Below are 16,984 nucleotides of genomic sequence, written 5' to 3' on the forward strand. Positions count from 1 at the left end.
AATGTAAAATGAATGTAATTGGCAAAATTATAGTAAGCTTTTCTGCAAAGGATGTAAATTATTCACCATATATTTAATACTGACTTTGTGTAAATTAAACAGACTAACTTCAAGAGGTAATTATAACATTGACACAAACCAGAGCACTCAGAGTGAACCCACACGAACAAGGGGAAGAGCATACAAGCTCCACGCAGACAGCGATGCTGACCGCTGTGTGGACAACAAACTGCCCGGTCGTGGGGTGAGCCCCTGTGTCACTGCGGTCCTGGAAGCCGTAGCCTCCCAGCGTGCGCTGGCGTGGCCGTGAAGTCGAGCTGGAAAGGCGGCGGCGAAGCAGCTCACGAGCGGAGGGTGCGAGCGCTCTGGGTGAGCGGCCCGTGGGATTCTCTGGACGACGGCCCTCTGTCCTGCTGGTGGACGGTCCACTCTAAGTGGCTGCAGTGGGGATGATGGTGAACGCTGCAGCTCCATTCCATACGGGTATCGACTGGTACAGTGCAGAGAAAGAGACGGTTAGACACAGCAGATGGGAGGAATGAATATTAGTCCTGGTATTTCACTGAGAGGCGGAACCTCTTTCTAATTCTGACGGCTGGGCTGTACAGAATGTATGTATGCATGCTGTGTTTGAACATTGCGTTGGCGCAGTTTCTGTGCAGGGTTCAGCTCCACCGGGGGCACACAAGAGGAAACCAGACATTACATGCTGGCCCACGGAACTGTCTGTGTGTGGGTCTGGAGGACAATAAGCCAGCTAAGTTCGTGTCGGCAAATTTATGTGTCACACCTTTTTCTACGAAACAATATACACGCAAAATTCTGCTTTTCAAAAAAGTGTAACCTGGCAACCAAATAAAATACCCCCATAATAAATAACGCTGTTAGGAGACCCTGTTTCACCTTTGCTTACAGTGAGTTGTGAGCAGGAGGGACAGCATCACAATTCACACGAACTCTCGCTCTGGGCTGTGACGAGACCAGTGATTTCTCGTCTGCCCTGACATCATGGAGACCAGACAGTACTTCACAAAGTTCATGATTTTACACTTCGATTGTTGTGTTAAATAACTGTTAATTTATTTTGTTACTGAGATTTAATAACTGGTCTGAGAAATTAGGACTGCAGTTCCCCTTTAAAATCCTATTCATTTTGTGCTAATATTAATTCCCATAATCAACTGAAACTGCCTATTCTTTAAAGAAACCATAAACCTAGAGAGTATTCCTAGTAAGACGCACAGATAAAATGAATCGTATTTAAAACAGGCCAACTGTCTTTTAATGTGGTTAATTCAGTAAACCATCAGCGTTTAAATCTTAGTTGAAAACCTTAGCAACCACTCAAGAGCGGTTTCAAACAACCCCCTGCAAAACTCGTATCTTGCGGGCACACAAACGACACTCGCTATAAGCCAGCGGTACCACTATTCCCTAAGGTCAGCAGTACCGCACACATAGAAACTACACCACATGTACCCATCCAGACCGGAAACCACGGGTCTCCAGTTCCAGGTCTTCACCAAATTGACATCCAGCGTCCCATAGTTTCAAAATGGAGGCCTACAGAATCTTCGGTACCATCAGGTGGAGAAAAGATAATAGGAAGATTATTGTATAAGGATACTAAGGTAAGTAGTGTTTTTTTTTTCTTGAACGCGAGTGGAATTAGATTCAGTATTTCTAGGTTTCCTGCGATACACCGTCCTCTAACATAGCTGATAAACACAGCCCTGTCGCCGTTTTCAGCCATGAACATTTATATTTCTGTATGCATGTTTTTAAAGGTATCTAAAATTCAACGGGATATTGCACTACATGTTTTGTGTTCTTTGCTGAATGAGTTATTTTGTCCAAACCTGAGCGCAATGTATTGTAGTTCAATTTGATTATCCTTTATCCGCGAATATGTTTCACCTAGATGTACGCCTGTGTTAGAATAATCATTTCTGTTTGTTTTTAACTTAATTTTCAGAAAGTAATTGAGTGATACAACTGTAAAAGTTTGTTCTTTAGGCTAATGAAACACCGTCACGTTATTAAAATAAAACTCTCCGGTAAAATCTTGTCAAATGGTGGTTGGCTCTCACGCCTCCGTTGCGCTGTTCTAGTGGCGAGATGGGAACTTGGTTCTTTTGCTCCCCCTAGTGGCGAAATGGGAATTTGGACCCTGAATAGTGCCGGCAGAGATTGCTAATCCTAGTCTTGGAGAACAGGTGTCTGTGGGGTTTCCAGGTGCATTTGAAGCAGCAGCAGCAACGGTAGCTCCTGAATATCTAGGAGATGCTGTTACTGATCCAGTTAAGCCCGTAAGGAGTTGATCCAGGTTGTTACTAGTTGAGATGGACTGAGAACTGTTTTAAACCTTGTTACTGCTGCTTTGTGAAACTTTTTTAAAACTATAAAAAAGTGCCAGTTTTGAATGCAGTAGCCCTTAATTTGTTGTAGAAATTTGTTGTTATACTGTACTGTATAATAATGTATTCGAACATCATTAACAATATGAATTTAAGAATATAAATTAGTAGTAGTGGTATTACTGTTTTACAGTTGTTAAAATTGAAATTTAATTTTGCCTTTGTTGTTTTACTGTACATAGTTATTTGCTTAAACTTACAGTATGACACTGAATGGTTTTAAAGCAAACAATGCATGTGTGTTTTATAATCAAAATCTGAAAATGTAAGTACAAGTTTTCTAATCACAATTCATACTATTGCTAATTCAGTATAGTTATGTAATAAAATCAAACATAATCAAACATAGGAATAAGACAGTATTAGTGTTGTGTTGTATTGTGACAGTACATCATTTATGGTTGTGTTGGAATATGGTAACATCCTGTCTCAACGATGTAATCATTGTTCTTGATGAAATGTCGCTAAAACAGTACACATAAAGTATGATTAGCACAGGAAAGCACTGATGGGTTAAGAAACATTTAATATGGTAATGATTTGTGTGACAAGCCACATGTAGCTACAGTACTTGTAGGATTCACTGCAGCAACTGGCACCTTTATGGAGTATTGCAGTCCTGAAATTGCCTGACTCCTCGTACATTCTGGCTGGCTGCCTCTGTACACCGTGTTGGAGTGAAGCTCTTGCATATTTTGTCTGACGACACTGTTGCTGTGATTTTGTGAGTTTTCTGCTGGGATAGCCATTTGTTATAATGAAAGGGAGCTGAGAAAAAGTAAAACAAATTCTGGAGAGAGGCATGTGGTCTAAAAGCTTGTGAAAGAGGAAATCCCACAGAGGAGCTGAGCTCCCACAAACTGTGGACTTGTGCAATACCGCTCTCTGTCAGCTGCAGTGACTTAAATACTTGCAGACATGACAAACTGCAACAAAGAAAGGCCCATAGCATCGTATCAGGTTCATGGAGTAAAACAAGCATCCTCCCCAAACAAAGTGCATCACTACCACACTTCTGCGTAGCATCTGCATTGCCTCGCAAGGTGTAACCGGCAACGCTGTATGCAGCTTTGTTGGAGTGGTGATTAGTGGTGTTACATCACAGCCTAAGAAACTTGGCATCTATCCCAGTTCCTGTTTCATTAGCAGATCATTTTATAAAGAAGAAATCAAAAACTATTCTAATCTAGAAGTCCAGTCCCTTCATGTAACTGGTGACATCTCAGACAGTTCTGTGCCTGGCCTTAGGTTCAAATACAATCCTCAACCTCTTTCCACAGGCCATGCTATAAAAAAAACAACAAAACTTGCAACTGAAAAACTTAAAGTTGCAAGAAAGACAAATTAGAGTTCTCTTACCTCAGGATATGCTGCCTTGCGTAACTGAGCTGTAGATGACCAAGTCACCAGCTGTCAGATCTCTCCCCTCAGGCCTTAGAATGACAAAAACATACCAGGAGATCAAGTCTGAGACATCAGTTACACCAGGTTTTTGACCTATAGTGGACCATGGGTGTTTGGGACACCTACTGTAAGTGTCCAAGTTTATTTTCCAGAATCAACAGTGAAGAACCAGAGAACACAAGTGGAAACAATATAAAACACATGTTTAAAATCCAAAACAGGAGACACTGCTTTATGCAAATGTAGTGGGATTGTGGAACAACTATATTAAGGCTGATATCTCTCAACAGGCTGCTGTCACATAACACAGAAAGGCACACAGCCGCCAGTCGCACTGTCTGGTCTATGCCACTGTTAATATGAGCCTTGGCTGTGTCCATAGCTGGGTGGGCACTGGTTACACCAAGAACTGGCAGAACGTGGCAGTGGTGAACCCAGGGAGAGCTGGGAGTGGGCCAGGAAACTGTGAGTCCCTCGAGCCTTGTCATCTTATTTGCATTTCACCCCTTCTTGCAACACCCCTTCATACAGCTCGCAGTCAGACAGTCGGACAGTGGGGGGGGGGGGACGATACTTACTCCTGAGCAGTCCTGGGTCTGAACTGGACGGTGGCGTAGCTGACTTCGCTCTGCTGTACAGCTGTGCCCCGAGCCTGCTCTCTGCCTGTGACGGGCAGCCCCTCTATGTTGCTGTACATGTTCTCCTCCTCTGCCGTCTGGTGGCCGGGGGCTCTACTGCAGCCCTGAGAGATTGAACAGCACGTTTGCACCTCGTCAGCAGCACCACTTGACCACAGGAAGTGCACTGCCGCTCTGTTAGTGCTCTGAACTGTGGCTGCTCATGGTAAGATTTCAACAGTTTCCCAGAATCTGCAGTTTGGTTCTGTCCTGCCCACACAATCTGGAAATACAAATTGTGTGTTGTACCATCTGCTTATTTCCCACTTTTCATTCCCTTTCCTTTATTAAGTGTTAAAAATGCCTCTAAAACTGCTCAACCTAATTGCTTTCCCCTTTTGTGTTTTGTGTGCATCATCAGGAGCCCCTCCCCGGCTCTCATGCATGATAGCAAGCCAAGGTGCTGGAGGCGAAAAGGAAGTGGTTCTGTTGGAAGTCATGTTTTTACATTGCACCATGGAAGCTTGGTTTCTCACCTCTGGGAGGTCCACACCCTGGAGTTCAGATGTGCTTGGAAGGGGAATTCTGTCCTTTTGACTGTTGCGCTCTCAGTCCCAGACCTTTTGATCTCATTATTGATTTGATCCTTTTCTATATCTGTCTGTCCTGATGGCTTTGGTGTGATGATGGGTTTAAGGCAGGGGAGCCCAGCATCGGTCCTCAAGGGGCCGCTGTCCTGCAGGTCTTATGGGTCTCTTCAAATCTCTAGCTTCTTAGGAGCAAGGAAAGGCTTCAGCTTGTTCAATTAAGCAACTAGTTTAATTGGTTAATTAAGGGCAGAAAAGTGGAAGAAAACCAGTAACAGTCTGGCCCTGCAGGACTGGAGCTGTACAATCCTGGTTTAAAGATCTGAGGACCATTTTTCAGGCAGTTCTGTCCAGGCTTGTTTTGAAACTTCTCTACTGTCAGATGCTTGAGGAGCAGTGGTAGTGAAAAGGACATTAGTGACTCGTTACACACCTGTCGGCCGTCAGTCATCACTCCCTCCTCTGCTGGCAGCCTCTTCTTCCTTCTGCAGGGAAAGCAGGGTCAGTAGGAAGCTCCAGTCTCCCATTCCCAGGTCCTTAACCAAAAACTATGCTTTCTGAATTCTTTAAAACCAGCTGTCAATTAATTGACCTAATGATCTCATTAACCAGAGAACCCTAACTGCCTGTTCTCACAGATTGCCTGTGCAGTATGCTGGTATCCAGTTGGGTAGAGAAATTTGTAGCTGACACATGGCCAGCCAGATGATGCACAGTGGACTAGAAACTGGCCTTTGGTGACAATTTCTTGTTCACGAGTATGTAAGAGAAACCAAGTAAAAATAGGTATTGCACTGCAGTTTTATAGAGCAACTGCTTCTGCAATGTTGCCAGATCATCATGAAAGTCAAAGAGAAGCAGTGGAATAAGGTTGAGCCACTCAAGATTACAGATTTACACATGGCACCAGCACTGCACAGTTGAGTGAAATCTGAGCACAGGGTCAGCATGTGTAAGTACACAGACACTCTTCCTGGGGGAAGGTATCCCATGTGAGCAAATGCACTTCCAAAAGTAAGGCAAGCAAAATGTTAGGATATATAGAAAAGATACTGCTGCTCTAGAGATAGTTGAGAGAAGATCAACCAGATACATTCCGGGTTTAAAGGAATGTCCCACACGCACAGGCTGAAGCAACTGTGCCTTTTAAGCCTTAAACAGAGGAGACCTGATCCAAGTATTGAAACTCCCCCTAGGTATTCAAAAGCAGTGACGAATTCAACCCAGTGGGCTTCTTCAGATTTGGAGTAATACTGACTAGAGAAAACGAAGACGCGGTTAGCAGTCCTGGGGTGAACCTCAAGGAGAGAAGAGCTCAGTTACCTCCAGATGCAAATAACAGCCACAGCAGCCCCCACCACCATGACGACTGCAAAAGCCCCAGCTAGAGCAGGAACCAGCGATAGGCTTGATTTAGCTGGAAATAAGGAAAAAAACTTGGCTGGTGAATGATGCCGGTCAGTGCCTTCAAAACCAACACCTGTCATTGCCGGCTGAACGTTAAGCCTCCCCGCCCCCTGATGCAGTCCTAGGCATCTAAACTTGGGTTATTTAGCGTTTTCTCATACCGCTACCATTCGTCATGTGGAGAGCCTCGCATCAACTACAACACTTTATGCATGACTTAAAACCTGATGCTTTTTCAGATCTGTAGGTAGAAGGGAAATTCAGCCTTGGCGAGCCTGTAGCTCGGTCAGAGGGGTTTGGTCAGGTCTGAGAGAGCCCAGCGTGAATGAATACTGCGAGAAACCAGGCAGTTCTCCTCGTAGCAGAGACTGGACTCTGCATGAGCGTGGTGTCAATCCAGGATGGTAAAGACAACCCCAAGGGATGTGAACATGGAACAAGAAGAACGGCCTCCACCAGGAATTACCTTAATATAATAATATTTCAAGAAGGTGATCCAGTAGATCCTGGATCTTGCAGAATTCATCCACAGGTTAAGATGCAGCATTCAAGGTAATATTGTAAGAATAGACCTCTATTTAGTCCTGGTCTATCTGGACAACTGCAATTTTCAGAGTCCTGATGTTATATTAGTTGCACTGTTGTTAATGCAGGACATGGTGTGAGTTCATTTATCCTGTGTTCATCTTATCCTAGGCTCTAATTTTGTTCATGGGGATAAGTAATGGGAATCTCTAAATCTCTGGGATTCATTCTGTAACATTCTTTATGTCCACTACAAAAAGTCATAATGAAGTTGATGTTGATCTTTAACCAGCTGTAGTTCTTCACTGGAGGGTTTGCAGAGCTGCTGCAGGTCAAGGTGACAGAACTGCCTTCTGATATTGCACCAGAGGGGCTGATGGACACTGAGGTGGTCTTTTGGCCCACTGACAGTGAAAACACTGTGATTTCAGAATTTAAACTAATTCCCCTACAGAAAAGAACACAGTGTGCAGAGAATTTGAATCCCTTGTGGACGATTGGATACTTTGTGATCCCATGAAAGTCATCGGTCCCTCTACCTGTCAGCACTGCCTGCTTCCTGTACAAACTGCATTGATGTACTTACACAGCACATCCACTGTGCCAGCTGCAGACCTGTTACTCCCAATCTCATTCTGTGCTTCACAGTAGTACTGTCCGCTGTCTGCAGAGCTGATGTTAATGATGGTGTAGTTGGGTCCTTTATATAATGGACCAGTTCCATTGATCTTAAACCAGCTGTAGTTCTTCACTGGAGGGTTTGCAGAGCTGCTGCAGGTCAGGGTGACAGAACTGCCTTCTGCTATTTCACCAGAGGGGCTGATGGACACTGAGGTGCTCCTGGGGGCATCTGAAAGAGAATGATGTTCAGGTTTATAGGTAGAACAAAGGTTCAGCAGTTAATAGGAAATCAAAGCTGTGTTGGTCAGAGGCAATGGAGATGGAGATACCTCACTAACAGAATTATTTCACTGACACTGAAGTGCTCCTTGATGTTTCTGGAAGAGGATACAGTCTGTGATCATTCATTTAATGCTTTGAGTCAAACACTGTAAAAATGGACAGATGCATTTTTGTGCAGTAAGACAAATTTCCATTCATCTAGAAGAATTTTCTTCTAAAACATTTCAGTTTGGTATAACAAACAGACTGAACACAACCTAGAGGAAAGTATTTTAAGAAATATGTGTTCCATGCCTATGAGATTCTGCACAGCTGTATTCATGTTCATGAGGACTGTTGACCTTTAAAGTGACCAATGACCTTTGAAGAACTACAAGTGCTTCCCAGGTCAGCTGTTCCTGAGGAAGCTGCAGTGGAAACACGGGCTGCCACCTGTAGCTACACCTTGAAGTAGAGATGAGGAGGGGGAGTAGTTCAGCACCCTAGAACAATCAGTCTTGATAATAGAGGCTAATACTATCGTAAACACAGAGAAGAGGCTGATGATCCATTAACACTGAACTAACACAGAGACAGACACAGGGAAATGATATTTACATTTGACATCAAGCTGTATTGGTGCACTTTGCTTTTCTCCAAGGCTGTTGTTTGTTACACAGAAATACTGTCCGCTGTCATCTGGGGATATTTTTAGAAAAGACAGCAGTTTACTTTTTTCCTGCAAAACAAAGTTCCTGTTTCCTTTAAACCAGCTGTAGTTCTTCACTGGAGGGTTTGCAGAGCTGCTGCAGGTCAGGGTGACAGAACTGCCTTCTGCTATTTCACCAGAGGGGCTGATGGACACTGAGGTGCTCCTGGGGGCGTCTGGAAGAGAAAGACAAATTTGTAAAAAAACAAATAAACAAATAATTAATTATCTCTTGTGGGGTTAAGGGGTTTAGGTTGTGCTTCCAGTGACTCTGAGATGTCCCCCAATGTGTCCTGGACAGGTCTGGGGGTACAGTTTGGGGTGTCGTACCCGATGAGCCCCAGACTGGTCCGGGAGGAAGTGTCCCGCTGTAGGAAGTAGCTGGATACTTGGGGCTGGAGTTGTGTTTGCAACTGTGAGAGCAGGTGAGGTCAGAGGTGACAGGAAACAAGTTCAGATGAAAACACTGCAGAGTATGAAAACTACTGCCCACGAGGAGATTGGTTACAGGCTGTGTGACGTTTCTAATATTGCTGAGAGAGAAACTTCTGTTCATTTCCCTCTGAAAACTTTGAACAGGACTGCTGTTTCCTTTCTGTGTATCTGACGCTGAGGGTATTTTTAGACAGAAAGACATCAGATTTATCTTTATTTTAATAAAATTGTTACATATATTTGAAAACTGCACATAAATGTGTTAAATATTTCAGACAGTGACAATCCGCACTTGACGGGTAAGAGGAAACCCCCAAAGATACTCCCCCCAGATCCCCCATTCTGAGACGCTTCACTGCTCAGCCCTGTATCCCAGCTGTGACCCATTCCTGTAGAGAGCAGAGGGACACAGTACTCACACTGAACATCCAGAGGGAACGGTGGAGATCTGCTGCCTGCAGTGTCTCTAGGAGCACAGGAGTAAAGTCCAGAGTGTCCAGAGGAAACAGGATTGAAGTGAAGTGTGTTTGCTGCTGTCTGTGTGTGTGGGAGGGGCTGGTCATTCTTAAACCAGGTGAGCTGTGTCTGTGCTGGAGAGCAGCTCACTGTGTCACAGGTCAGGGTCACACTGTCTCCTTCTCTCACTGCTGCAGTCTCCCCTGATGGGCTCCTCCACACCTTGAATTCTGCAGGACAATGAAAAAGGTGTTCAAGTGATATGTTGAAGTTTATATTTTAAGTAAATTAGACCTTGGTAATCAATAAAGAGTAATAAGTAATTTTATTACTCACACACCTGAAGAAGGCTCCACGGCCGAAACGTTGTGTTCTCTTTCTTCTTTTTTTCAGCATGGAATAAACCTATTACTTGTAATTTTATTAATGTTTATATTACACTTAGGTCGCTAAAATAAAATAAATTTAGCACTGAGTGTGTTGTACTGTATATATTTAATGTGAAAAGGATAGTATCATTTTATATAAATCCTTTGAGATTGTAAAGATTCAACGTTTCCAACTAAAAAAAATTGAAACTTCAATAAAAACGATTGTATTTGAGATGTTTCTCTATATAGGAACAAGTAAAGGTTTATTCCATGCTGAAAAGAGAAGAAAAACAATGTTTAAGCTGTGGAGCCTTCTTCATATATATTTATGTAGAAATATATTCCACAGGTATGCTCACTATTTCAAGACCTAACATGTTATAAATATGTTTCCTGTTTTAACTGTGACACTTGCAAGAACTGGACTGATAGGCTGATTCTTCCTGAATCTTTTCAGTTTCAGACACCAGACTGATGGACCAGGTGAACTCAGACTCTTACCCGTTACTGAGAGACTCACTCCAGGATCACCAGCCCATTTACCTTTAGGATCATTGGTTTCAAATCTGAATCTATATGTCCCCTGGTCAGATGTTCTTATTTCCTTTATCTTCACAGTGCAGGTCTTCTGTTTGTCCCCCAGATACTCTACTCTGCCCCAGTAGTTAAACCTGACAGGACCGTGTCCACTGTGGTAAATGTATATGACTGTATTAGGCCCTGGAATACAGTCTTCATCATTATAACACCACATCACTGTTGTCACTTTGAGTTTATACTCTCTATACTGTGTAAAGGTGTTGGGATAGTCATAGGAACAGTTAAAGACCACAGAGGAGCCTCTCACAGCACAGACAGATCTCTCTGGATACCACACAGCCCACTGGCCACAGAGGACACCTGCAGAGACACCAGTTCACCCATCAGCATTAACCCATTAAAATATAGTAGTAAAGTACCAGTGAAAGAAACGGGTTTGTTTGCCTTTAGTTATGTCCCCATTAATGATGAATTTCTTGGAACAAGAATAATGACTGTTCTATTGTTGGACTCAAATCAGTCCTAGTTTGAAAACAAGTAGCTAAATTGTCTTATGCTTCTATCTCCGTAGTCTGAGTGCTGTTGGGAAATGTTTATTATCCAAACCCAGGGAAGCTCAGAGCTCCACACAGATGTGAGTGTTACACTGTTGAAGAATGTGCAGTGAAGGTGTGACAAGTCTGAATTTTGTACAGAAATAACAGAAATACAGTCCTTACTGCTGTAACGCGATAGTTGCGTTCTTGTGAGACCTCGCACTATAGAAAATCGTGCAATAAAAATAACAGGGCTTATTGAAAAAATAGGGTTAGGGTCACACCACCAAAAATATTACTCAAAATCTAAACAAATATAGTAGCCTAACGCAAAGCATAGCACAGTTTAATTAAATGTTAAATAATAGCACTTAGACTTGTTCCAGCAATACAGTTTGCTTTCTAATTTTTTCTGCATTGTCTCAGAATGTTTCAGCATTCAGCTACTCATCAATAGCATTACAGCCAATCCGTGTTGACGAAACGTGTAGTAGCAGAAGTGACTCTACCACAGCTTAACTAGAAAGAATAGATCACTGTTGGGTGGAAGTACATATGTCCTGTATCTGTGTAGAATAGGTTTAGTTTGTCATATCAAGTTTAAACATAAAAACAGGAAAAGCAAAAGTGTGTTCATATATAAAATGAAGTGCATTTCTCATGGCATGCTCAATGAGAGTCACTGCATCTTGACTGTAAAAATGCATCTTTACAGTGAAGTGACCGGGGCATCAAGATACTGACTGATGTTTTTGGACAGTAGTTTCCCCCAGAAAGTCACATCATCCTTTTAAATACTTAGTCTATTTAGTTTTATACTTGTTCTCTTGCAGTGTCGGAGCAGACTCTAGAGGGCGCTGTTGCTGCCCAGCTGCCTCAGTGGCTGTGTCTCCAGCGAGGGGCTGGTCCACACTGTGCAGGCGCTCAGTCTCACCAGGCAGGATTAGCAGAGTCGCCCCCCATGAGCGGAGGGAGTCTTCAACACCCATGGCTGCAGCTTCTCTTCCCTCCTCCTGCTGGGAGTCAGAGCTCAGTTACACAGGGGATCAGCCAGAGACCCGGGAGAAGAGTCTCTCAGTCCTGCAGGGTGTCAGTGTGGAGATTTGTGGCAGAAAGGTTAAAATGAAAGCAATAAACATTGTATAGTATTACAACGTTTGATATGAAAATGAATTATTGCAGTAGTAAAGAGAATTATTAATACCCAGATACAGATGAATAGGTATGTTATTTGCAAATATTGATAACAGTTCTTGCAATTTTTTTTCTGAGTGTTAACAGAAATCATTAAAACCTTAGAGTACTGTTAGGAACGTTAATTTATGAAACTCAGAACAGTGCAGATTTTCTTATTTTGAATAAAGATAATAGTTTGCAGGCCTGAGTGTCTGAGAGAGAGAACACGGGTATTTGAATCAGCAAACGTGTATTGTTATATACCTTACGCAGGATGGACAGATCTTCCACAGTTGATACACGTATGGTTGCTGTAGAAAGAGATTAGTTCACAGACCTCAGTGTTGAGAGAGACCATGGGCAGCCCCCAGGTGTGTAACTCACAGGAGTCTCTGATGTCCAGTGGACACTCTGGCCAGCTGAAAAGACGAATCTTTGCCCACTGACTTACAGCAGCTCTTGAGAAGAAGTGTTACGGTATAAAATGGAATTGTAACTTCTGTTTTTTGAAGAGACCTTTTTTTCCAGGAAGTAGTTAAAACAGTCAAATGGCCACAGCAAGAATGATCTGTTGCAAAATCGTGAGCAGAGTTCAACTTTCACAGTGTTACACAGGCCAGGGGTTGCCAAGAGTAGCTCATTGTGGAGAGAGGAACTTTTTTATCTTAAGATATCTCAAAGCAGTTTTACAGCCGAGGAAACACCCAGCAGTACATACAAGATGTTGATACAGAAGAGGAGAAAAAGCATTTGTGTCTTAAAAGTTAGGAATTGCTAGCCTGAGGAAATGGCCTATCAAAGCCAGGAAAGAGGAGGGTAGTGTCAGGCTCACTTGAGGTCCACAGTTCAGACACAGTTCTTTATCAAACATGTTTTCATCCCCTGAGGTCCTGGGAGTAAAAGACACAGTAGGTTGTGCACAAGGTGCAGGAGCAAAAGATCAGTGGGTCTGCAGAGGAAACCAGTCTGTGCCCCTGGGTAGCTGGACTGATATAACAGTCTCTCACAGGAAGCTTTCACAAAGTGTTAGTCTTCACTGCCATTAGGGTCAAGAGGCATCAAGATACTGACTGATGTTTTTGGACAGTAGTTTCCCCCAGAAAGTCACATCATCTTTTTAAATACTTAAAGTCTATTTAGTTTTATAGTTGTTCTCTTGCAGTGTCAGTGCAGACTCTAGAGGGCGCTGTTGCTGCCCAGCTGCCTCAGTGGCTGTGTCTCCAGCGAGGGGCTGGTCCACACTGTGCAGGCGCTCAGTCTCACCAGGCAGGATTAGCAGAGTCGCCCCCCATGAGCGGAGGGAGTCTTCAACACCCATGGCTGCAGCTTCTCTTCTCTCCTGCTGCTGGGAGTCCGAGCTCAGTCACACAGGGGATCAGGCAGAGACCCGGGAGAAGAGTCTCTCAGTCCTGCAGGGCGTCAGCATCAACACAGGGTTTTGAAATGTTAATAAAACTTTCAAGGAATTAAAACTTGTAGTTTAGAATATCAGCGATAAGATAAGATTACTTAGAAATGCAATTTAAGAGTCATGTTATTAATACCCTGTAAAATTGGTGCATTCTGTTCATATAATAAAAACGTCTAGAAACATATAATACAATGTTTAAAAAGTGCCATTAATACAATATAATTAATAAAACAATATGTAAAATAAAAAATTAAACATCAGCAGAATACGGTAGTCAATGAAAAAGAAATTCACTGTAGATTGATACAGAAGTACAGCGTTGTGTGTTACTGTAGAAGGTCAATAGTGCAGTGTTTGTAACTCACCTGTCCAGTTGCTCACTCAAGTCAGTGAAGAGACACAGCTCTGTTCACACTGTTCTGCTGACCTACTAACAGCTTTGGAGATGCAATATGAAAACACTTCACTTCATCAACAGTCTGGTTTTAACTTCTGTTTTTTTTTTTTCCAGGAACCAGGGAAGCAGTGTGAAGCAACAGCTGCCAGAACAAAGTCCTGTTCCTCTATACATGTCCAGAGCACCACTGCTGTCTGTAAAACAGCCCCACCCCTGTGTGAAAGCCCCACCCATTGCTAAACTAGCCCCACCTCTTCATGTGACTACCCCACCCATTGCTGATCTAGCCCCACCCCTTTGTGTGACTGCCACACCCATTGCTGACGTAGCCCCACCCCTTTGTGTGACTGTCCCACCCCTGTGTGAAAGCCCCACGAATTACTGAACTAGCCCCACCCCTTTGTGTCTGCCCCACCCTTTTGTGAGAGCTCCACCCATTTGTGAACAAACCCAACCCTAACCCTAACCCAACCCTCTTGTGAGAGAACTCTGCACCATGTGAGTGAGCCTCACCCACATGCATGACAGCTCCACCCACAGAGATCCCCCACCTGTGCATGAGCTCAGAAAGTTGTTAACCCTCTACAAGACCAGACCTCTTCCTTTTTGTGCAAGACACCTGAAGGTATTCAGAAAACAGCAGATCTGAGTCTGTGATACTGAGAATCTCTCTCTCTCCAGAGGGTAGATTATACAGTAACACCATCAGGCAGCCAATAAAAAGGACACTATCCTTTGTTCCTCATTAGCCCTGTTCAAGGGGGTTGTTTCGGTTACTGGGAAGACACTCAGAGCAGTTTTCAAGGGACAGAGAGAGTTTCAACAAGCTCTTACATGATGGCAGAGAAACCAGTTATGTATTTACCCAGCAGGTAGCAGCAAGCCTTCATCTTCAGCCAACAGATCCAGATCATTCCAAAACATTGTATCACAGACCCACAAAACTCCCCGTCTGCCAGATCCCCACCTGTTGTTCATTACAATACTATTATACTGTATACTGTATACTGTATCTATTGCACTGATTTTAGTCTTTAACTGGAGGGCAATAGTCATAATTCTTACCCGACACAGGAAGAGTGTCTCAAGACTTGCCAGTCCATTCCAGACCGCCTTCCAAAACCTTAAACTTCATCCTCTTCTTCAATTCTGTGCATGGAGCTCCCATTTTGTATGCAACAGATAAACACAAATGCATGATTTCATCATCACGTTCACCCTGGCATATTGCAGAAGCTGTCTGATAAACCATAGCATCTTTATCTGTGAAAACGCCAGAGTTTCACATCCCTCTGCAAGTTGCATTTTGTTAGAAAGTTGTCAGTTTGAAAGTTTTTTTGCCTTGACAAGGGAAGAACAGGTTCCTCTTCAAACCACAAACGCAATCGGATTTGGACAGAGAGGAGTTCCTACTGGAAGAGAGGCACATGCTGACAACAGACACTCCCCCGCTACTGCTGTAACCAGCACACTTCATCTACCAGCCTGACCACCAGTCGTGAGTCAGCCTGGAAAATATTCAGAATTATAAATGCAACTCATTATTGCTTTAACTGTATCAGTTCAGCAGCTTCTCTCAAATCTTCAAGGTGATGCTACTTTAAAGAGACTTAGAAAGTCCACAGACACTGACCGACGCTCCAGGACCAGGACTGGACAGCCCTGTACAGACAATGACTGGCTCTTTAGAACCAGGACTGGACAGCCCTATAGATACTACTGACCAGTCCCTCCATGACTTGGACTAGATAGCCTGCAGAGATACTGGCCAGTACCTCTAGGGCCAGGACTGGACAGCTCTGCAGACACACTGACCGGTACCTCCAGGACCAGGACTGGACAGCCCTGCAGACACCCTACAGCAGGGACAGCCCTGCTGACGCCCTGATCAGCTGCTCTGTTCTTCTTCAGCCAATCACAACAACCATAAGGCATCTTAGCCGGCTGGTATCCAATCACAGCGAGCTTGGGGAATCTCGTCCCGCCCCCAGCTACGCCTCAGTGTTTTTCTCAGGTCCTCCTGACTGGGGGAACATGGTATATCAGTGTGAGCACTGTGAAACCCTCTTTCAAACCGATGTGGTCACAAACCATGCACGCAAACCAACATGGTTTCCTTTCCAGCTCTCACTACTATACATGCAGACACTGCAGAATGTGTTTGAGAGTCAATACAATAGGACCATAAACCAATCAATTTAGCAAGTCCAATATTCAACCCACGCAGATCGGCAATCTTGCAGATATGCAGGCATTTTCTGACAGGAAGAAACACAATACATGCAAAACCTTTGTGCTATGCACAATAAACTCTGTTATCACACAGCTAAGACATTATGGATATTAATTGAGTAGGCTCCAAACCCAGACATGCACACAACTGATTGCTGGATTTTGGAACAATTGCAATGCATCACAATAGACACAGTGCTCCAGACACGATCAGAATTGAACCCTGTGGTTAAGCACCTACAGTACACCAATAAAAAAATACTTCTGAAAAGTTAGAGCTAAACAGGATCTGCGTGGGCTGCAGTGTGCAGAACATCAAAAATCACAGTGATTCAACATTTCTTTGCACAAGAAAAACAACACAGCTCCTGGAAACCTGAAAAAAAACTGGGCTTTTGCTTCTGATATCCACACTGACTGTGACAACACACAGGAAACACTCAAAACCACTTCAGTCCCAGCAGCTTCGTCGTTAGCAGTGACCATATCGCCTGAGGGGACAGACACACCAACATTAGTGTCGTCTCCCAACAGGCATTGAAGCTGCGATCACCTGACACTGGTTCATCTGGGTGGGCGATGTCTTCTGGAGGTCAAACTCCAGGTTCCTCCTGATGTCGCCAATATATCAGGGGCACCACAGTGGTCAACATTGCTGCTTTGCAGTGCTGAGGCCCTGGGTTCAGTTCCTGAGGTGCTGTCTGTGTGGAGTCTGTATGTTCTCTCTGTGTTCACGTGAGTTTCTTCCAGGTGCTCCAGTTTCCTCCCACAGTCCAAACACATGCTGGTGGGTTAGCTGGCTTCTGAGAAAACTGGTCCTAGTGTGAGTGTGTGTGTCTGTGACTGTGTCACCTGTGATGGACTGGCATCCTGTCCAGGGTG

At 43.8% G+C, this 16,984-nt stretch overlaps 1 protein-coding gene across 7 annotated transcripts; it reads right to left on the bottom strand.

The window, feature by feature from the left end:
* Positions 1-54: 54 nt before the first annotated feature.
* Positions 55-13,403, bottom strand: LOC107080080 (B-cell receptor CD22-like). 7 transcript variants are annotated; one of them, XM_069184613.1, is made up of 12 exons: positions 13,326-13,403; positions 12,327-12,373; positions 11,821-11,899; positions 10,312-10,710; positions 9,403-9,669; positions 8,458-8,724; positions 7,544-7,807; positions 6,349-6,442; positions 5,459-5,510; positions 4,400-4,563; positions 3,777-3,850; positions 55-490 (listed from the first exon to the last, which is right to left on the bottom strand). In XM_069184613.1, exons 1-11 carry the CDS (start codon positions 13,378-13,380, stop codon positions 3,778-3,780), a joined length of 1,761 nt encoding a protein of 586 aa, XP_069040714.1. In that variant the 5' UTR covers positions 13,381-13,403; the 3' UTR covers positions 55-490; position 3,777. The 7 variants fall into 7 exon arrangements, with proteins under 7 accessions (XP_069040714.1, XP_069040712.1, XP_069040718.1 ...); XM_069184611.1 differs by having other exon boundaries at positions 11,821-11,902; XM_069184612.1 differs by lacking the exon at positions 55-490 and adding an exon at positions 2,229-3,150 and having other exon boundaries at positions 11,821-11,902.
* Positions 13,404-16,984: the final 3,581 nt, after the last annotated feature.

This window comes from Lepisosteus oculatus, chromosome 27 (assembly GCF_040954835.1).
Source record: "Lepisosteus oculatus isolate fLepOcu1 chromosome 27, fLepOcu1.hap2, whole genome shotgun sequence".
NCBI lineage: Eukaryota > Metazoa > Chordata > Actinopteri > Semionotiformes > Lepisosteidae > Lepisosteus > Lepisosteus oculatus.